This window comes from Nymphaea colorata, unplaced genomic scaffold (genome assembly GCF_008831285.2).
Source record: "Nymphaea colorata isolate Beijing-Zhang1983 unplaced genomic scaffold, ASM883128v2 scaffold0697, whole genome shotgun sequence".
Lineage (NCBI taxonomy): Eukaryota > Viridiplantae > Streptophyta > Magnoliopsida > Nymphaeales > Nymphaeaceae > Nymphaea > Nymphaea colorata.
In genome coordinates, this window is record NW_022205203.1 from 1 (window position 1) to 22,500 (window position 22,500).

The window sequence follows — 22,500 nt, forward strand, 5'->3', positions numbered from 1 at the left end:
GCTAGTTGTACCTCGTTAAACTTTTTTCATGTTCTTTCGTGGATCTAGCCATTAGATTCCCTTTAGAATTCTAAATTTAAAAAAAAATTCTGTTAAGCAATTAGAAATGAAATATGATGGCACGGTTACAGGAGTCTATCCATCGCATATATGCTTCAAGAACATGGCATAATCGTCGAGGTAAAGTAGGGACCTAAAGGATCGAACGGAACGAATATAGACAAGTAAATCCTTTGTGAGTTTCAATGTATTCCTTAAGGGATTCATCATTCGAAGGGAAGTAGACTACTCAATAATTTCACATTATGTTGTAATTGAATGACTAATTGAGGAAGTAAAGGGAAGAATGAAATCAAATCAATGAGGGTTGGTCCTCACTGGGAACTTGAGTAAGGAGTAGATCCTTGTGGGGTTTTCTAGAGCAAAATTTGGAAGTTCCCCTTATTTGGTATAACTACTTAAGCCGGATGAGAGGAAACCTTCACGTCCGATTTTTAGGGGGGGGGGGAAGATCCTATAGGAACCTATCCCAATTTTTCTTTTGCTAGGCCCATAGCTAAAAAACCTACTTTCTTACGATTACGAGGTTCATTCGAATATGAAATCCAATCCCGGAAATACAGTATCCCACTTTTTTTTACTACCCAAGGCTTCGATACATTTAGAAATCGAGAAATATCTACCGGAGCTACTGCTATCAGAGAACAATTAGCCGATCTGGATTTGCGAATTATTATAGATCGTTCATTGGTGGAATGGAAGGAATTGGGAGAAGAAGGATCAACCGGGAATGACTGGGAAGATAGAAAAATTGGGAGGAGAAAAGATTTTTTGGTTAGACGCATGGAATTGGCTAAGCATTTTCTTCGAACAAATGTAGAACCAGAATGGATGGTTTTGTCCTATTACCAGTTCTTCCTCCCGAGTTGAGGCCAATCATTCAGATTGATGGGGGTAAATCAATGAGTTCAGATATTAATGAACTTTATAGAAGAGTTATCTATCGGAACAATACTCTTACCGATCTATTAACAACAAGTAGATCTACGCGGGGGAATTAGTAATGTGTCAGGAAAAATTGGTACAAGAAGCTGTAGATACACTTCTTGATAATGGGATCGCGGACAACCAATGAGGGACGGTCACAATAAAGTTTACAAGTCGTTTTCAGATGTAATTGAAGGCAAAGAGGGAAGATTTCGCGAGACTCTACTTGGTAAACGGGTCGATTATTCGGGTCGTTCCGTCATTGTGGTAGGCCCTTCGCTTTCACTGCATCAATGTGGATTACCTCGAGAAATAGCAATAGAGCTTTTTCAGACATTTGTAATTCGTGGTCTAATCAGACAACATCTTGCTTCCAACATAGGACTTGCTAAAAGTAAAATTCGGGAAAAAGAACCCATTGTATGGGAAATACTTCAAGAAGTTATGCAGGGGCATCCTGTATTGCTAAATAGAGCACCCACTTTGCATAGATTAGGCATACAGGCGTTCCAACCTATTTTAGTGGAGGGACGAGCTATTTGTTTACATCCATTGGTTTGTAAGGGATTCAATGCGGACTTCGATGGAGATCAAATGGCTGTTCATGTACCTTTATCTTTGGAAGCTCAAGCAGAAGCTCGTTTACTTATGTTTTCTCATACGAATCTCTTGTCTCCAGCCATTGGGGATCCCATTTCCGTACCCACTCAAGATATGCTTATGGGGCTCTATGTATTAACGATGGGGAATCGTAGAGGTATTTGTGCAAATAGGTATAATCCATGTAACCCAGAAACTACCAAAATGAAAGAATTGATCATAGTAATTATGAGTATAGGAAAGGGAAAGAACCCTATTTTTGTAGTTCCTACGATGCACTTGGGGCTTATCGGCAGAAAGGGATCGATTTATATAGTACTTTATGGCTACGGTGGCGACTAGATCAACGTGTCATTGCCTCAATAAATAGAGAAGTTCCCATCGAAGTTCAATATGAATCTTTGGGCACTTATCATGAGATTTATGATCACTATCGAGTAGTAAGAAGTGTAAAAAAAGGAATGCTTTGTATATACATTCGAACTACTGTTGGCCATATTTCCTTTTATCGAGAAATAGAAGAAGCCGTACAGGGGTTTTGTCGGTCCTATTCATATGGTACCTGATATGTGATATCTCTCGGAATCTAGTTCGGTCTGGTTCAACTAGTATCATAATTCCTGAATTTGTAAGTGAATCAAGATCGAGGAAAGGAAGTCTTAGTATCACTGACTCAAACCCATTGTCGAATCCTACTCATCAGAATATGGAGGTACTTATGGCAGAACGGGCCGATCTGGTCTTTCACAATAAAGTGATAGATGGAACTGCCATGAAACGGCTTATTAGCAGATTAATAGATCATTTCGGAATAGCCTATACATCACACATTCTGGATCAAGTAAAAACTCTGGGTTTTCAGCAAGCCACCGCTACATCCATTTCATTAGGAATTGATGATCTTTTAACAACACCTTCTAAGAGATGGTTAGTCCAAGATGCTGAACAACAAAGTTTGATTTTGGAAAAGCACCATCATTATGGGAATGTACATGCGGTAGAAAAATTACGTCAATCAATCGAGATATGGTATGCCACAAGTGAATATTTGAGACAAGAAATGAATCTTAATTTTAAGATGACTGATCCTTCAAATCCAGTTCATATAATGTCCTATTCTGGAGCTAGAGGAAATGCATCTCAGGTCCACCAATTAGTAGGTATGAGAGGATTAATGTCAGATCCCCAAGGACAAATGATTGATTTACCCATTCAAAGCAATTTACGCGAAGGACTTTCTTTAACGGAATATACAATTTCCTGCTACGGAGCCCGCAAAGGAGTTGTGGATACTGCTGTACGAACGTCAGACGCTGGATACCTCACGCGTAGACTTGTTGAAGTAGTTCAACATATTGTTGTACGTAGAACGGATTGTGGAAGTACCCGAGGTATTTCCGTGAGTCTTCGAAAGGGGATGACGGAAAGAATTTTGATCCAAACGCTAATAGGTCGCGTATTAGCAAACGATGTATATCTAGGTCTACGATGCATTGCTACCAGAAATCAAGATATTGGGATTGGGCTTGTCAATCGATTCATGACCTCTCGGGCGCAGCCAATATATATTCGAACTCCCTTCACTTGCCGAAGTGCATCTTGGATCTGTCGATTATGCTATGGTCGGAGTCCCACTCATGGTGACCTGGTTGAATTGGGAGAAGCAGTAGGTATTATTGCGGGTCAATCCATTGGAGAACCAGGGACTCAACTAACATTAAGAACTTTTCATACCGGTGGAGTATTCACAGGTGGTACTGCGGAACATGTACGAGCTCCTTCTAATGGAAAAATCAAATTCAATGAGGATTTGGTTCATCCCACACGCACACGTCATGGACATCCTGCCTTTCTCTGCTATGTAGACCTATATGTGACTATTGAGAGTCAGGATATTATACATAGTGTGAATATTCCACCAAAAAGTTTTCTTTTGGTTCAAAATGATCAATATGTGGAATCAGAACAAGTGATTGCTGAGATTCGTGCTGGAACATCCACTTTCCATTTTAAAGAGAGGGTTCGAAAACATATTTATTCTGACTCAGAGGGAGAAATGCATTGGAGTACCGGTGTGTACCATGCACCTGAATATACACACGGTAATGTTCATTTCTTACCCAAAACAAGTCATTTATGGATCTTATCGGGGGTCCGTGCAAATCCAGTCTAGTGCCTTTTTCACTCCACAAGGATCAAGATCAAATGAATGTTCAATCTCTTTCTGTCCAAGAGAGATCCATTTCTGACTTCTCGGTGAATAATAATCGAGTGAGACACAAATTGTTTGGCTCGGATCCCCTGGCGAGAAAAGGGCGAAGGATTTCTGATTATGCAGCAGGATCTGAGCGAGTCATATCCAAAGGTGATGGGGATTTCATATATCCCGCCATTCTCCAAGAGAATTCTTATTTATTGGCGAAGAGGCGAAGAAATAGATTCATCATACCATTCCAATATGATCCGGAACGGGAGAAGGAATTAACGCCTCATTCTAGTACTAGTATCACGGTTGAAATACCCGCAAATGGTATTTTACGTAGAAATAGTATTCTTGCTTATTTCGACGATCCACGATACAGAAGAAGCAGTTCGGGAATTACCAAATATGGCATCATAGAGGTCGATTCAATCGTCAAAAAAGAGGGTCTGATTGAGTATCGAAGACCAAAAGAATCTAGACCGAAATACCAAATGAAAGTAGATCGATTTTTTGTCATTCCCGAAGAAGTCCATATCTTGCCCGGGTCTTCATCCATAATGGTACGGAACAATAGTATCATTGGAGTAGATACACGAATTACGTTTAATACAAGAAGCCAAATAGGTGGATTGGTCCGAATAGAAAAAAAAAAAAAAAGATTGAACTGAAAATCTTTTCTGGAGGTATCCATTTTCCTGGAGAAACAGATAAGATATCCCGACACATTGGGATCTTGATACCACCAGGAGCAAGAAAAAAAATGGATAAGGGATCAAAGGGGAAAAATTGGGAAGGGAAAAATTGGGTCTATGTCCAACGGATCACACCTATCAAGAAAAAATATTTTGTTTCAGTACGACCCGTAGTGACATATGAAATAGCTGATGGGATAAATCTAGTAACGCTTTTCCCTGGGGATATGTTACAGGAAAAGGATAATTTGCGACTCCAAGTTGTCAATTATATCCTTTATGGGGATGGCAAACCAATTCGAGGAATTTCCCATACAAGTATTCAATTGGTTCGTACTTGTTTAGTATTGAATTTGGACCAAGACAGAAAAGGTTCTATAGAAAAGGTTCAGGCTTCTTCTGCTGAAGTAAGGGCAAATGATCTGATTCGATATTTCATAAGAATTGAATTGGTGAAGTCTCCTATTTTGTATACCGGAAAGAGGAATGATAGACCAGGTTCAGTGATTCCTGATACTGGGTCATATTGCGCCAATACCAATCTTTTTTCTTCCAAGGTTAAAATTCAATCACTTAGTCAACATCAAGGAACCGTTCGTACATTTCTTAATAGAAATAAAGAAGGCCAATCTCTTATAGTTTTTTCATCATCTAATTGTTCTCGCATCAATGTTTCGAAATATCACAATGTGACCAAAGAATCAATTAAAGAAAAAGAGGATACCCCGATTCCAATTCTTAATTTGTTGGGTCCCTTAGGTACTGTACCTAAAATTCATAATTTTTCCCCATCTTATCATTCAATAACTCATAATGAGATCTTGTTAAATAAATATTTAATACTGGATAATAATAATCCAAAACAGACTTTCCAACTACTTAAGTATTATTTAGTGGACGAAAACGGGAGAATCTCTAATGCAAATCCATGCAGTGACATCATTTTTAATCTATTCGGTTCGTGCTTTCTCCCTCACGATTATTGTGAGGAGACATCCACAACCAGAATAATGAGCCTCGGACAGTTTATTTGTGAAAATGTATGTCTATCCAAACACGGAACACGCATAAAATCTGGTCAAGTTATAATGGTTTATCTTGACTCTTTCATAATAAGATCAGCTAAACCCTATTTGGCGACCCGAGGAGCAACCGTTCATGGTGATTATGGAGAAATCTTTTACGAAGGAGATACATTAGTTACATTTATATATGAAAAATCGAGATCTGGTGATATAACTCACGGCCTTCCAAAGGTTGAACAAGTGTTAGAAGTTCGTTCGATTGATTCAATATCGATGAACCTAGAAAAAAGGGTTGAAGGTTGGAACGAACATATAACAGGAATTCTTGGAATTCCTTGGGGATTCCTGATTGGTGCTGAACTCACCATAGCGCAAAGTCGTATTTCTTTGGTTAATAAGATCCAAAAGGTTTATCGATCCCAGGGGGTACAGATTCATAATAAGCATATAGAGATTATTGTACGACAAATAACATCAAAAGTGTTGGTTTCAGAAGATGGAATGTCTAATGTTTTTTCACCCGGGAACTAATCGGATTGTTGCGAGCAGAACGAGCAGGTCGTGCTTTGGAAGAGGCTATTTGTTACCGAGCCGTCTTATTGGGAATAACGAGAGCATCTCTGAATACTCAAAGTTTCATATCAGAAGCTAGTTTTCAGGAAACCGCTCGAGTTTTAGCAAAAGCCGCTCTCCGGGGTCGTATTGATTGGTTGAAAGGTCTGAAAGAGAATGTTGTTCTGGGGGGATGATACCCGTTGGTACCGGATTCAAACGATTCGTTCACCGTTCAAGGGAATACAACAACATTCCTTTGGAAATACAAAAGAAGAATTTTTTCGGGGGGGAAATGAGAGATATTCTGTTCCACCACAGAGAATTATTTTGTTCTTGCATCCCAAAGCCAAAGAGTTTCCATAATACATCAGAACAACCATTCTATGCTATGGGATCTAATCCAATCGTTCATAAGAGCGGATTCATTATTAGCTAAGCTAATATAATGGTCATTTGTTAATAAAGAGAATATCGAAACCAAGGGTAAAGGAATTCATAATGAAGCTTGGACCGTGTATCAACGGTTAACCCGCGGTAGAAGGTTCCATTGGAACAATTATTTATTTCAGGGTACCTCGTCTCTTTTTTTTAGAGGAAGTGTGGGGATAAATGACAAGAAGATATTGGAACATCCATTTGGAAGAGATGATGGAAGCGGGGGTTCATTTTGGTCATGGTACTAGGAAATGGAATCCTAGAATGGCACCTTACATCTCTGCAAAGCGTAAAGGTATTCATATTACAAATCTTACGAGAACTGCTCGTTTTTTATCAGAAGCCTGTGATTTAGTTTTTGACGCAGCAAGTAGAGGAAAACACTTCCTAATAGTTGGTACGAAAGATAAGGCAGCTGATTCGGTAGCATCAGCTGCAATAAGGGCTCGGTGTCATTATGTCAATAAAAAATGGCTCGGTGGTATGTCAACGAATTGGTCCACTACGGAAACGAGGCTTCAGAAGTTCAGGGACTTGAGAGTGAGAGCCGAGATGGGGCAACTCAGTCGTCTCCCGAAACGGGATGCAGCAATATTGAAGAGACAATTATCTCACTTTCAAACATATCTGGGCGGTATCAAATATATGACGGGGTTACCCGATATTGTAATCATCATTGATCAGCAAGAAGAATATACGGCCCTTCGAGAATGCGTCACTTTGGGTATTCCAACTATTTGTTTAATCGATACAAATTGTGATCCAGATCTCGCAGATATTCCGATTCCAGCCAACGATGACGCTATAGCTTCCATCCGATTGATTCTTAACAAATTAGTATCCGCAATTTGTCAGGGACGTTCTAGCTATATAAGAAGTCGTTGATTAATAATAAGATAAGTCAATTACTTCGCTTCGGGAAACCCAGAGATTCATTGAATCGGTTATTCTTACTATTCCTGAATGTGAAAAAGGAGATTTTCATTGCCGGGGATATATTACGTGATTAATTCATTAATTAATATCTGAAATATATGGTTAAGTTAAATTAGTATAAATGGTTGAATCAAAATAATTCCTTCTTAAGTTCCATTTCTGTCAGAGGGTAATATGAATGTTCTACCATGTTCCATCAACGCACTAAAGGGGTTATACGAGATATCCGGCGTGGAAGTAGGCCAACATTTCTATTGGCAAATAGGGGGTTTCCAAGTGCATGCCCAAGTACTTATAACTTCCTGGGTCGTAATTGCTATCTTATTAGGTTCAGCCGCTATAGCCGTTCGGAATCCACAAACTATCCCGACCGACGGTCAGAATTTTTTCGAATATGTTCTTGAATTCATTCGAGACGTGAGCAAAACTCAAATTGGAGAAGAAGAATATGGTCCTTGGGTTCCTTTTATTGGAACTCTGTTCCTATTTATTTTTGTTTCTAACTGGTCAGGTGCTCTTTTACCTTGGAGAATCATACAGTTACCTCATGGGGAGTTAGCTGCACCCACGAATGATATAAATACTACTGTTGCTTTAGCTTTACCCACGTCAGTGGCATATTTCTATGCAGGCCTTACTAAAAGGGATTGGGTTATTTCGGTAAATATATTCAACCAACTCCAATACTTTTACCAATTAATGTCTTAGAAGATTTCACAAAACCTTTATCACTTAGTTTTCGACTTTTCGGGAATATATTGGCCGATGAATTAGTAGTTGTTGTTCTTGTTTCTTTAGTACCTTTAGTGATTCCTATACCTGTGATGTTCCTCGGATTATTCACAAGCGGTATTCAAGCTCTCATTTTTGCAACCTTAGCCGCGGCTTATATAGGTGAATCCATGGAAGGTCATCATTGAGTACAAATAAGAAATAAGAAAATAATGCTTTGTTTGAATTTCAAAGTTCAAACAGTCGCTTTTTCTTTTTTCATTTCAATCAATTCAAATTAAGCCCATGAATCTTATTCCAATAAATAATTCATGGGTAGCTCAAGATACCCGCTTGAGGAAATGATTGATATATCAATCTATATTTATGATATGTATGATATAGAGTAGGAACAGATATATATGTACGATATTAATATTTATTATATTACGTATTACACTACGGAATTGTAAAAAAAGGGGGAGATTCCCAATTTTTCCTAAGATCCCCCTTTTTTCCTATTCATGTCATACATCGCCTTTATTTGCCCAGTCAATTACGAAGATTCATAATTTGGATAATAAATAATTGTTATCCGTTTGGGACGCGCGACGAAACAACAAGAACTATGTTCTGCGGAACCGTTGCTATTTCATTCCATTCTATTCAACAATTGACCAAAATTGGAATTAAGAGGAGTTGGATCAATCAATCAAATCTTGATATGGGATGATTCGCTTTGATGAATCTCTTCGTTTGTATCCATGTGAGATAATGACAAAGACAAGAAAGAGTTCACGAATCAGATGAAAAATTCAGTAGGTTAGGTGGGCCGAGCTACATTACATATTATATGTGAACTCCGGTGTATGCTTAGAAGGATGATTCCAGGGTCCGATCCGATTCAATAGAAATAAGATGGCGATGGTTTACATTATGGAAGAAAACATGTATATGTGATAGTAGATATTCATATATATGGACTACCCATCTATATTATTTCATTCCCCATCAACTTTCTATTATATAGATATAGATTCCACTTTAATAGATATAGATTCCACTTTATTTATATGGATTACGATATATAAGCTCTTCCCTTTTTCGTCTGTGACTTTATTGTATATGTGGATTGAATATGAAGTTAAGCCTATGAATGCATATAGAGAAGATGAAGGAGGGAGGAATTGAAAGAGTGGGTTCGGAACAAAGAAATAGAAGAACTAATATGGATTTTCAAAGACTTGGATAGTGAATAAAAACGAGATATTGAAGTAGTTCTGATGATTCAGTAATATCAAATATCATCACATCACTTCTTAACTCAAATTGGGTTCGGAGTTCTTAGTTTAGTTGTATGGATCTTAGTGATGGAATATGAAATAATAAGTAATGTAACTAATTAATATATAATATAAATATATAACATTAATAATAACATTAATTATATATAAGAATTCATTGGTTTATTTGATTATATCATTAACCATTTCTTCATTTTTTGTTGTGAGGAGCTTACCATGAATCCCCTAATTTCTGCTGCTTCCGTTATTGCTGCTGGATTGGCCGTAGGACTTGCTTCTATTGGACCCGGAGTCGGTCAAGGTACTGCTGCGGGCCAAGCCGTAGAAGGTATTGCTAGACAACCAGAAGCAGAGGGTAAAATACGAGGTACTTTATTGCTTAGTCTGGCTTTTATGGAAGCTTTAACAATTTACGGGCTGGTCGTGGCATTAGCACTTTTATTTGCTAATCCCTTTGTGTAATCCTAGAAACGTGAAAATGTGAAAAATACGTACTTCTTTTCTTGCTTTGGCCCTGCCACTTCGCTTCTTCAAATTATATCAACTCAACACTTCACTCCTACAATCACTTCTTCCTTGATCCAATACTCCGGGGAAGTACTGATTTGAGGAATTAGTGGATCCGCTTCCGCTCGCTTTCTTCTTTCCCGCCCTTAGTCCAATGAATGAGCATTTTCCCTTTTTTATTTATTTTAGGAGGGTATGTCGCAATTGACACGAGACTTGGGACTTCATAAGTGTCTTATCGGGGATCTAAATAAGGAGTGAAGTGATACAAAAAAGGAAATCTTTTTTTATTTTGTTAGTCCTATTCCTATCCATAAGATAAGAGGAGAGCATATGAAAAATCTAACCGATTCTTTCGTTTTTTTGGGTCACTGGCCATCCGCCGGGAGTTTCGGGTTTAATACCGATATTTTAGCAACAAATCTAATAAATCTAAGTGTAGTGCTTGGTGTATTGATCTTTTTTGGAAAGGGAGTGTGTGCGAGTTGTGTATTTCAAGAATAGGCTGGAACCAACCAGCTGCACTTTATATTTTGCTATTGTAATCTAATAATAGAGAAAGGTGCACGATCTCAACGAATTACTTCTGAATAAATCAATAAGTCCTATGTAAGAACCATAGCATTTCGTGACTCGTTGGTAAATTGGATTCTCTATTAACCAATAATGTGAGACCATTTAGTTAACATGGTTAAAGCTGAACTGTTTGAAGTCTAAGCACAACACGGTACTCTTTCTACCACTGCGTTAGTACAAGATAAGATGGTTTCAAAATGCATAAATCATTTTGTTGGGAATTTATTTGATATAGAACACTCATATCAATAAAATGATTTGAACCATTGACTGGAAAAACGGGTACCTCGCCCCTTCCTTTTTATCTAATGCTGAATCGACGACCTATGTGTATAAAATGAGAAAGAATTCTTTTGGATGTGAAGAAATAAAAGAAACGACTTTGCTGACAATTACAAGTTTTTTTGGTCTGGTCAGAAGAGCCCTCCAGAGATCCTGGGTTTTCTTGTATCAGTTTTTATATCCTGGAATACGAACAGAGAAGAGAGGGTAGGCTCATTAAGAAAGAGATATGGGAATGCCCCATAAGTATAAGTAATTTAATTGAGCGTGAGAGCCAAATGAATCGAAAGATTCATGTTCGGTTCGGGAAGAGATCGTGGAAGTTGTGGAATTGATGGGGAGATAATCTACTTTCATTAAGTGATTTATTAGATAATCGAAAGCAGAGGATTTTGAGTACTATTCGCAATTCAGAAGAACTATGCGGAGGAGCCGTTGAGCAGCTTGAAAAAGCACGGGCTCGCTTACAGAAAGTGGAAAGGGAAGCGGAAGAGTTTCGAGTGAATGGATACTCTGAGATAGAACAAGAAAAGATAAATTTGATTAATGCCGCTTATCAGAATTTGGAACAATTAGAAAATTACAAAAACGAAAGCATTCATTTCGAACAACAAAGAGCGATTAATCAGGTCCAACAACGAGTTTTCCAACAAGCCTTACAAGGGGCTCTAGGAACTCTGAATAATTGTTTGAACGGCGAGTTACATTTACGCACCATCGGTGCTAATATTGGCATACTTGGGGCCATGAAAGAAATAACCGATTAGTCCTTCTACTATAGGATAGGTATTATTTTTCTCCTTTTTTGCTTCCTAGAAAGAATTAAGAGATACTAATGGTAACCATTCGAGCCGAAGAAATTAGTAATATTATCCGCGAACGGATTGAGCAATATAATAGAGAAGTAAAGATTGTGAACACTGGTACCGTACTTCAAGTGGGCGACGGCATTGCTCGTATTCATGGTCTTGATGAAGTAATGGCAGGTGAATTAGTAGAGTTTGAAGAGGGTACGATAGGTATTGCTCTGAATTTGGAATCCAATAATGTTGGCGTTGTATTAATGGGTGACGGTTTGATGATACAAGAGGGTAGTTCCGTGAAAGCAACAGGACGAATTGCTCAGATACCGGTGAGTGAGGCTTATTTGGGTCGTGTTATAAATGCCCTAGCTAAACCTATTGATGGGAGGGGTGAAATTTTAGCTTCTGAATATCGGTTAATTGAGTCTCCCGCTCCAGGTATTATTTCGAGACGTTCCGTATATGAGCCTCTTCAAACGGGGCTTATTGCTATTGATTCGATGATCCCTATAGGACGCGGTCAGCGAGAATTAATTATTGGGGACAGACAGACCGGTAAAACAGCAGTAGCTACAGATACTATTCTCAATCAAAAAGGTCAAAATGTAATATGCGTTTATGTAGCTATTGGTCAAAAAGCATCTTCCGTGGCTCAGGTAGTGACTACTTTCCAGGAACGGGGAGCAATGGAATACACCATTGTGGTAGCGGAAACAGCGGATTCGCCTGCTACATTACAATACCTCGCTCCTTATACAGGAGCCGCTCTGGCTGAATATTTTATGTACCGTCAACGACATACCTTAATAATTTATGATGATCTCTCCAAACAAGCACAATCTTATCGCCAAATGTCCCTTCTATTAAGAAGACCACCTGGTCGCGAAGCTTATCCAGGAGACGTTTTTTATTTGCATTCCCGCCTTTTGGAAAGAGCCGCTAAACTAAGTTCTCGTTTAGGCGAAGGAAGTATGACTGCTTTACCAATAGTTGAGACTCAATCTGGGGACGTTTCGGCTTATATTCCCACTAATGTCATTTCCATTACAGATGGGCAAATCTTCTTATCCGCGGATTTATTCAATGCTGGAATCCGTCCAGCTATTAATGTGGGTATTTCCGTCTCCAGAGTAGGATCCGCAGCTCAAATTAAAGCCATGAAACAAGTAGCCGGCAAATTAAAATTAGAATTGGCTCAATTTGCAGAGTTAGAAGCCTTTGCGCAATTCGCTTCCGATCTAGATAAAGCTACTCAGAATCAATTGGCAAGAGGTCAACGATTACGGGAGTTGCTCAAACAATCCCAATCATCCCCTCTCGCGGTGGATGAACAGATAGTTACTATTTATACCGGAACGAATGGATATCTTGATCAATTAGAAATTGGACAGGTAAAGAAATTTATTGTTCAGTTACGTACCCATTTAAGAACAAATAAGCCTCAGTTACAAGAAATCATATCTTCTACCAAGGTATTCACCGAGCAAGCGGAAGCCCTTTTGAAAGAGGCTATTCAGGAGCAGATGGAACTATTTCTACTTCAGGAACAAACATAAAGAAATTGGTTATTTCATTTGGTAGAGTCTCTTAGTACGACATAAATTGTTGAGAAAAGAAATGGCTCTGATTCGAATCATTCCAAATATGTTTCTTGGAATAGCAATCCAAACAAAATAGATGTAAATAAATTGCGTCCAATAGGATTTGAACCTATACCAAAGGTTTAGAAGACCTCTGTCCTATCCATTAGACAATGGACGCTTCTCGTCCCGATTCTCTTCTTTCTGATTCCTCCTTTCCATTCCCTGTTTGGATAAAAACAGAAACAATCAGATTGTATGCGTCTTAGGGAATAAAGACGCATATTAAAATCAATGATGGATGTATTATGATTCATATCGAGCGGGTAGCGGGAATCGAACCCGCATCGTTAGCTTGGAAGGCTAGGGGTTATAGTCGACGTCGATTCATCACTATTAACGTCTCTAATTCAAAACCGAACATGAAACTTTGGTTTCATTCGGCTCCTTTATGGAATAAAGGATAGATTCCCCGATTTAGGGCGTAAAGTAACCTAAACGAAAAATTGACGATGTATGATATTAGTATGGAAATGGAAAGGTATGGAAATCAAAGAAGGAAGTCATAGCAAATCGGAATAAGAAAAATTCGATCCATAACACCTATGTCAGCTTTTCTGTCTGAATGTATCCAAAGCTATTCGCTTTCTAGATGATCCCTCTAGAGGAGGGGTATTATAAAAACCCTTCTAGTTACTTCGTTCCCTATTTCTACTGACATGAATCCTTAGGAAAAGAATCTTATTTCTACCGAGCTGAAACAATATATGCCGATGGCCCCGGTAAACCGAAGTCACCGTTTAATAGCTATTTGGCTTCAATCTCCCCTTTACAAAAATCGAAGATCTAGTTACGATTAGAAATACACTTTTGTATCTTCATCCATGGATCTTTTACTCATACTTATCTAATTCTAATTGGAAAACTCAAAAAATTATGCTTCGCAATTCCATAATCCCAGTTTTTGGATGCAAATCGCGAAAATTATATTCTTCCCCAATTGTGGCATTGATAGGAAAGGGTTAAACCCTTATAAGAAATAAAGTTTTTGATCGGAATATGAATGTATCAAACCGAAAGAACCCTTAACTATTTCAGTTGGTAATAGAACGAATCACACTTTTACCACTAAACTATACCCGCTACATTGTGATTATTGTATAGGAATGGCCCATTTGTCGAACAAGGAGATGAGGCGCGATCAAGATATTGTGAATATTAGAGTGCTGACATGCCCTGTCTCCGGGATACTTGATGAAATAGGGCAAGAGGATAAATAAAAAACCTTTTTGTTTTGCTGTAGAAGTCGTTACTCAGAGGTCCGATAGAATCGGCGAGGTTGGAACAGAAAAATAAGTTTTGTGCAATAATATATATAGTTAAGTTATAGTTTATAGTTCCATTTTTTTTTTGCTCAAGTTTATTTAAACAAAACAAAGCTTGTCTCTTGAGTACTTGAGGAACATACATACGCTTTTCCCATTCCAATAAAAAAAAGCAACGATGAATCAAAGGAAAAATAAGGAAATAACAATATAATAAATTTCCTTCATATCATAGAAATCGAAATAGCTCTTGTTGCTGCTTCAACTCAATAACATATTGAGTTTTCCAATTTCTCATTTTAGGTTAGGTTGAAAAGGGGGGGAATGGCCTGGCCAGTGCCTAGCCAGGCCGGGAGAACAAAAGAATAACCTTTCGAACGAAATAAAATCAAAGAGGGATCTTTTTTTCCTTTTTCCTTTAGAGATACCTGTTTTGAATGGTTGTATAAATAGGATTTCTTATAAAATTCATATATATCTCTAGAATAAAGAAAAAGAAATATGAATCTTTACTTCACACGTCGTGTCACATATGAATTATTCATTTTTTTTTTTTTCAATTTGGAGAGATGGCTGAGTGGACTAAAGCGGCAGATTGCTAATCTGTTGTACGAGCTATTCGTACCGAGGGTTCGAATCCCTCTCTCTCCGTTTCCTACGCTCACTTGATATTTATCTTTCTCATTCTATAAACCCCGAGTCCCTTTGGTTTGGTTGGATTGATGATTTCATTTAAATAAATGAAATGTATGGAATAGATAAAATTTTAAGTTAAGAAGATGGATTTAGAAACCAAACCAAAAAAGGAAAGAAAAAATCTATTATTCTTTATTCTTCGCGTCCAGGATTACGTCCTGGGTCATTAGACAGGAATCCGAAGATGAAGAGCGAAACAAAGAATATCACCACCGTATAAACGAACAGTTTGAGAGTAAGCATTACAAATCTCCAAGACCTGTTGGGGGAGAAAAGGGAATAGATTCTCAACCTTTGTACCATCTCATTTTTGATACCAAGAAACGAAGTGGTTTTTAGAAAAGAAAGGAATTAACAGGAATTCAATTCATTTGTATTGTAATAAAATAAGGTTCTGATTCCTTCGTTACCAAAAAAAAGAATCTCGTCATACCTACAATGCGATTTGTTGATATTGCATTGCGGGGGCTCAGAATACCGTATGCGCTCCATGGATGGAGGGTCAGAATGAGGAAATGAGGTGATCCGGATTCACGGAGTCTATTGAAGAATGTTCAATGTTTGAATCGAGGGTTCTTGTCTTAATGCACTACTTATCTCATCTTTCTTGGTAAAATTGGTAAAATATTTTTTTTTTTTTTTGAATAAGTCATGAATCTTTCTAGAACAGTATCAAGGATCTCATCGAAAACTTACAGCAGCTTGCCACACAAAGGCTAAGAGAAAAAAGAGCACAGGTATGACCGGCATAAAATCCACGATTGGGTTCAAAAAAGCATAAGCCTCGGGCAATTTTGCGAAGAAAACCCACTCGGCTGAAGGGCAGAATTAAGACAGATACAGATTAAACTAAAGATATTAGGCATAACAAATATTTTGTTCTTAGAATAATATCATTTTTATTGAGTTATTTCTTGAAGGGAAAAAATCAAGAAAGAGGGTAGGTAAAAAAGTCCTTCTTTCTTTGAATTCCCCCAATCAAAGATCCTTCAATTGTCAAATTGAATTATACGGAATCATACTTTCATACAATATCTTAATTATCTTAATTTAATTATATGTAATGATCAATGAATTTAGTTTTATTCCGGATTTACACGTGTCGAATCTCAGCAACAACTTCTTTCTTCCATAGATACTGGGCTGGAATTGACGAACACCCCGATACCAATATTAATGTATATTCGTGTTTGAATAGAAACATAAATGGGGCGTGGCCAAGCGGTAAGGCAACGGGTTTTGGTCCTGTTACTCGGAGGTTCGAATCCTTCCGTCCCAGATTAATTCCATCTTAACTCAACAAATATTATTTGTTCTCTTTAATCATCTAAATTTCTATTTAGGAGGTTCATGTTGGATACAATGTAATCGTAATCTATTCTTTATTTCTAGTTTTTTCTTTCTAGTTTGGTTTTAATGTTAATGATTTTTTAATGTTAATGATTCTTTCTGAATTAGACTTTACCTTTCTATTCTGTATTCTGTTCCTACACACGGAATTCACTTTCAATGACTGACACACGTATGAAAAATCCATGATTTTGGTATAGGCGTGGGGGGAGCATAGACATAGATCCGTTGAAAAGATATTTTTTTGATTTAATTCAAAATTGGATTATTCAGTCTATGTCCGTACCGTTCATATTGGAGTTGGTTAGTCAAAAGAAACTTATGCTTGAATCCAGAAAATTCTGATTCCTGCATGATCCATTCTGAGTCGAAATGTGAAAGAAACCTCTTCTATCTTCTAACTTTGAATTAATGGTAAAGCAGATATGGTAATCGTATCTCATTTAATAATTATCCCAATTGAGAATTCATTTTATTTGGATTCTAATGAGGGTTCGAGTTCGTGGTACCAATTCCATCAACGGGATTCGAGTTCCTAAGACTGGACTCAAATGAAAAAATGGGAATAAAAAACGGATCTGGACCTTTTTTGTTTTGCACTTATACGTGTCTGGTACTGGTATAGCACGCAGCTTACACAGCTTATAAGAAAAGAAGATTCTTTTGTTGGTTGACCGGGTATGCATGATTCATAATATAATCCAGATGAAATGTTTTTAGATATGTGATGTGCTGATCAACAATGGAAGGTATCAATTGAAATATCTGTGGCTATTCCCGATTTCATCAACAAACAATCAAGTTCAATAGGAATAGATGCATTGTATTGTACCCAATTTGCATCTGGTTCTAATGAACTGATGAATAATGGAATTGTAAATCCATTGGTAGGCAGAATCGCGGATTTAATTTACTTGACTTTATCGAACGACTCTGGAAGCAAAAAAGCAGAATATGCCGAAAAGAAGCATGCCACCCTTTTGTATTGTTATTGTTCTATTTCAGTAAGAACAAACAACAAACAGTCTTTGGTTTCGGTCAGAAATTTCTGTGATGCCTTAAAATATCCACGATTACCCGCGGTAACAGCTGTATATATAACATAACCCGATGGATACCAAAGATCATGCTGCTTTGATTCTGATATTCTCAATCAGATTCAAGAATGAATCGAGGACGTTCACTTTATCTTATTTACTTTACTGTGTCTTTTTTATTCATTTTTTGACTTTTACTATATTTCTTATTATGTTTGATGCTCATGAACAAAGAAATGAAATTAGTTTTAGATTTTGTTTCTCGTCCCATTTATCTGGTTTAGACAGTTGATCTGGTTTAGACAGTTGATGATTTAAGGAAAAGCAAAATTAAATTTCATGTTATTATGATGATCAAAATGATCAAATTGACGTCTAAGAGATATCCGTAATTACAGTTATTCGTTGTGATTGCACAGACTTGCTGATTGATTCAGAGATCAAATTGAGTCTTTACGGAAGAACTGCTTTCCACCAATAGCAATGATGGCAAAGTACGAGATTTTTTTATGTGAAACCATTTTTCATGAATCCTTGATACTCGATGAAGTCTGAGATTAGTTAATTTATCATTTACCATCAAACCACTTTGGCCCTTTCTGGTTCATTGGAATGGCTTAATCAGTTACTAACTCATTCTTTTCCGGTATTGGAAATCCAATTAAAGATCTTTAGTTTAGCTTAGTCGTTCGAGCAAGAATTGGCTCATTTCACTCATGACTGATTGTCACAAATGATCAGGTTGTTAACTAACTTCTTGTTTATTCGTCTTTCTTATAAATGGTGAAATAAATGATTCATACGCTAGAATCAGGGGGCAAACTGGATACTTGTTAGATATACATATGCGTCCATGGAGAATATTAAAAAATAGAATAAAGATCAATCAATGACTATTCATGATTTAATTCCATATTGAATCAATCCCGTACCGATTCCGAATTATAGGAATTTTTGTTATGGTAAAACTTCGTTTGAAACGATGTGGTAGAAGGCAACGTGCGACTTGAATGACATGATCGGCTGTGGATTTTTACATCCATCATCTTCAATGAGGATGCTCTTGGCTCGACATATTTTGTTCTGTTTCACCATTACTCCACGATGTTGGGTTGTAATGTAAATAAAATAGTACATGATGGAGCTCGAGAATAAATGATTATCAGAGGCAGGATCTAGGGTTAGTGCCAATTAATAATTTGGAACGACTTCGTAAGTATATCTTCGATATAGAAAAGGTCAAATTGGACCGACTTTTCTATAAAAAAAAAGTTTGCTGTAATTGGTGAGACTATTTCGATGATAAAGAAGTGTATCACAGGGGAATTAATGGAATTGAATCGTTCGTATGATTCTTCGACGTAAAGAAATAGCCAAAAGGTATGTTGCTGCCGTTCCGGAAGATTAAAGATCACCGAAGTAATGTCTAAACCTAATGATTCAAGGATAAGTGATTCCAAAACAAGAAAACACCATTTTCAATGATTGTCTCAATCAAGTGGATTGGATCATAATAAGTAAGAAATGGAAATATATTCCAGACGAGACAAAAAAGGGGTTATAGACCGCTCAATAAATATTTATTTAAGGATTTTTTAAGGATTTCTTTTTTAGTCCTTTGAGAATTACCCAACTTGAGTTATGAGGACGAATGATATTTTTATTTTATAGGAAGGAAGAAGGAAAAAAGACGACTTCAATCATAATTTAATTGATGATTTCAAGGATCCGTTTGCTATAGATTTATATCCATCAATTTTAATCATTCTTTCTCGAGCCGTATGAGGAGAAAACTTCCTATACGTTTCCAGGGGGGGGGGTATTGCCCATCGATCTATCCCAATGAGCCACCTATCGAATCATTGCAATTGATGTCAGATCCCGAAGAGAGGGAAGAGATCTTCGGAAAGTAGGCTTTTACGACCCGATAAAGAATCAAACTTATTTAAATGTTCCTGCTATTCTATATTTCCTTGAAAAAGGAGCTCAACCCACGGGAACTGTTCATGATATTTCAAAAAAGGCAGAGGTATTTAAGGAACTTCGAGTTAATCAAACAAAATGAAATTAATGAAATCAAAAGATGGACCGGTATAGTAGCTAGTTCTAGTTTTGTTTAATTGTTTCTTCGCCACTCTCTTGCTATATTCATACCTATTCGCTATTGTTCCTATATGGTTTGAGATAATGTAAGGACAAAGAATGACAAAGAATCTCTTTGTCTTTTTATATTTATATGAATATGAGAGGGATAGAAAAAGGATTATATTATATGTCATAACTGAAATCCATGAAATTATGGGATTACCATTAATCTGATGGTTTTCCTTGGACTCCCTCACCTCAAGAAACAAGAGGTGAATCTTGGGGCCTATAGTGATAGTGAATAAATACGATATTCTTTTTTACCTACTTCTTCTTTACTTCACTTCATTTTCATTTCTTGTAGTGCCAATCTAACACAAGGCCTTATCTTATTTATATTTAGTTTATTTATTGTATTTTGTTTGATTTGATTTCCCAATATTTCGTTGTATTGACAATGGTCTCTCGAACGAATAGAATACAATAGAATTCGATCGTAGATAAATCGATCTATTCTTGCGGTTTCATAGGTTTGGTTTTTTACTTCATTCAAAGGATTGGTTTGAGGGATCGTCTGTGACACAGGAAGTCTTTTTTTTTATTTACTAAAGCTATACTTATCTGTGAATCTGCTCTTCTTTATTGTATAGATTTTTTAGAATCATAGTTTCTTCTAAACTTGCTGTTATTCTTATGCTTATGTTAGTTCAATGTTTTGACTTGACTGGTTCCGGTAATTTTGACTTGACTGGTTCCGGTAATCAAATCTCTTGATTTTTATTTCGATCGTAATTAGATCCTTATCTGGGTTGCTAACTCAACGGTAGAGTACTCGGCTTTTAAGTGCGGCTATGATCTTTTACACATTTGGATGAAGCGGATTCGTCCATACCATCGGTAGAGTTTGTAAGACCACGACTGATCCTGAAAGGGAATGAATGGAAAAAACAGCATGTCGTATCAATGGATAACTCTGAGAATACTTCATTCTTATCTGGTCATATCAGATCGGTAAAAAATGTCCTTTTGATTCTTAGCTAGAACGGTTCAAAATTCATTCACAGTTGGGTCAAGTGAATAAATGGATAGAGCTATATGGCTCCAATTATAAGGAAAAACCAAAAGCAACGAGTTTCCGTTCTTATCTGAATTCGAACGAATACCCGATCTAATTAGACGTTAAAAATATATTAGTGCCTGATGCGGGAAAGGGCTCTCCTGCGAGTGGATCATTGATTCCTTTAAAAAAAAATCCTAACTATTCACTGTTCTCCATTAGTTACTGGAGTGTAACCAAATGTGTATAAGAAACGGTGTACTGATAAATATAACTCATTCCAAAGTCAGAAGAGCGATCGGGTTGCAAAAATAAAGGATTTCTAATACACAATCTCTTGTAACTATACCCAAACACGAACGAGTTGGATGGAAAAAGAGAGGATGCGTTGATTAGACGTCTTGTCTCCAGGTATATCAGTTTTTATGATATACCTTGTTAGGACCATATCGCACTATGTATTGATTATTTAATAACCCAAGAAATCCTCCCCCGCATGCGGTTCAAGTTTCATTGCAAACAAATGGATAAATTGCAAGACGAATTGCAAGGCTATTTAGAAATAGATAGATACCGGAAACAGCGCTTCTTATATCCACTTCTTTTTCGGGAGTATATCTATGCACTTGCTCATGATCATGGTTTAAATAGTTCGATTTTTTATGAACCCACGGAAAATTTAGGTTATGACAATGACAATAAATCTAGTTCACTAATTGTGAAACGCTTAATTACTCGACTGCATCAACAGAATCATTTGACCATTTCGGTTAATGATTCTAGGTTCGTTGGGCCCAACAGGAGTTTTTATTCTCAAACGATACCAGAGGGTTTTGCAGGAATTATGGAAATTCCATTCTCGGTGCGATTAGTATCTTCCCTAGAAAGAGAAAGAATAGCAAAATATCAGTATCAGAATTTACGATCTATTCATTCAATATTTCCCTTTTTAGAGGACAAATTATCACATTTATATTATGTTTCAGATATACTAATACCCTACCCAATCCATCTGGAAATCTTGCTTCAAACTCTCCGCACTCGGATACGAGATGCTCCTTCTTTGCATTTATTGAGATGTTTTCTACACGAGCATCATAATTGGAATAGCCTTATTACTTCAAATAAATCCATTTCCATTTTTTCAAAGGAAAATCAAAGATTATTCTTGTTCTTGTATAATTCTCATGTATATGAATGCGAATCCGTATTAGTTTTCCTTCGTAAACAATCCTCTCATTTACGGTCAATATCTTCTCTAGCCTTCTTGAGAGAACACATTTTTATGGAAAAATAAAACATCTTGTAGTGACGCCTCGTAATGATTCTCAAAGGACCCTGCCCCTCTGGTTCTTCAAGGAACCTTTGATGCATTATGTTAGGTATCAAGGAAAATCAATTATGGCTTCAAGGTGTACTAATTTACTGATGAAGAAATGGAAATATTACCTTGTCAATTTCTGGCAATGTCATTTTCACTTATGGTCTCAACCGGGTAGGATCCATATAAATGAATTATCCAATCATTCTTTCTCTTTTCTGGGCTATCTTTCAGGTGTACGACTAACGCCTTGGGTGATAAGGAGTCAAATGCTAGAGAATTCATTTATGATCGATACTGCTATTAAGAGATTCGATACAATAGTCCCAATTTTTCCTCTGATTGGATCGTTGGTTAAAGCAAAATTCTGTAACGTATCAGGGTATCCTATTAGTAAGTCAGTCTGGGCCGATTCGTCGGATTCTGATATTAT

The 22,500-nt window shown here is 37.0% G+C and overlaps 3 protein-coding genes, 2 non-coding genes and 3 pseudogenes across 5 annotated transcripts in view; 7 read left to right on the forward strand and 1 right to left on the reverse strand.

Annotated features, from left to right (window-relative positions):
* Nucleotides 1-498: 498 nt before the first annotated feature.
* LOC126409652 (DNA-directed RNA polymerase subunit beta'-like) lies at nt 499-2,162 on the forward strand (annotated as a pseudogene).
* LOC126409647 (DNA-directed RNA polymerase subunit beta''-like) lies at nt 2,154-4,587 on the forward strand (annotated as a pseudogene).
* Nucleotides 4,588-6,504: 1,917 nt separating this feature from the next.
* LOC126409650 (30S ribosomal protein S2, chloroplastic) lies at nt 6,505-7,387 on the forward strand. Its single transcript, XM_050075535.1, has one exon. It carries the CDS (start codon nt 6,672-6,674, stop codon nt 7,380-7,382), a length of 711 nt encoding a protein of 236 aa, XP_049931492.1. The 5' UTR covers nt 6,505-6,671; the 3' UTR covers nt 7,383-7,387.
* A 220-nt stretch (nt 7,388-7,607) lies between these two features.
* Nucleotides 7,608-8,436, forward strand: LOC126409649 (ATP synthase subunit a, chloroplastic-like; annotated as a pseudogene).
* A 9-nt stretch (nt 8,437-8,445) lies between these two features.
* Nucleotides 8,446-14,437, forward strand: LOC126409648 (ATP synthase subunit alpha, chloroplastic). Its single transcript, XM_050075534.1, has one exon. The coding sequence runs from the start codon at nt 11,649-11,651 to the stop codon at nt 13,170-13,172; it is 1,524 nt and encodes a 507-aa protein (XP_049931491.1). The 5' UTR covers nt 8,446-11,648; the 3' UTR covers nt 13,173-14,437.
* TRNAR-UCU (transfer RNA arginine (anticodon UCU)) lies at nt 13,306-13,377 on the reverse strand. Its single transcript has one exon. It is a non-coding gene; the product is annotated as a tRNA-Arg (tRNA).
* Nucleotides 14,438-15,084: 647 nt separating the features above from the next.
* TRNAS-GCU (transfer RNA serine (anticodon GCU)) lies at nt 15,085-15,172 on the forward strand. The gene has a single exon. It is a non-coding gene; the product is annotated as a tRNA-Ser (tRNA).
* Nucleotides 15,173-22,022: 6,850 nt separating this feature from the next.
* The window catches only part of LOC126409651 (photosystem II protein D1), a 3,343-nt gene continuing 2,865 nt past the window's right edge, over nt 22,023-22,500 (forward strand). The window contains exon 1 of the mRNA XM_050075536.1: nt 22,023-22,500. This exon is cut by the window's right edge and continues 2,865 nt beyond it. The gene's annotated coding sequence lies outside the window, so the exon portion shown is untranslated.

What these genes read in the sequence shown, in the direction of transcription:
- LOC126409650 (XM_050075535.1), top strand. Translation starts at nt 6,672, where the DNA reads ATGACAAGAAGATATTGGAACATCCATTTGGAAGAGATGATGGAAGCG.
- LOC126409648 (XM_050075534.1), top strand. Translation starts at nt 11,649, where the DNA reads ATGGTAACCATTCGAGCCGAAGAAATTAGTAATATTATCCGCGAACGG.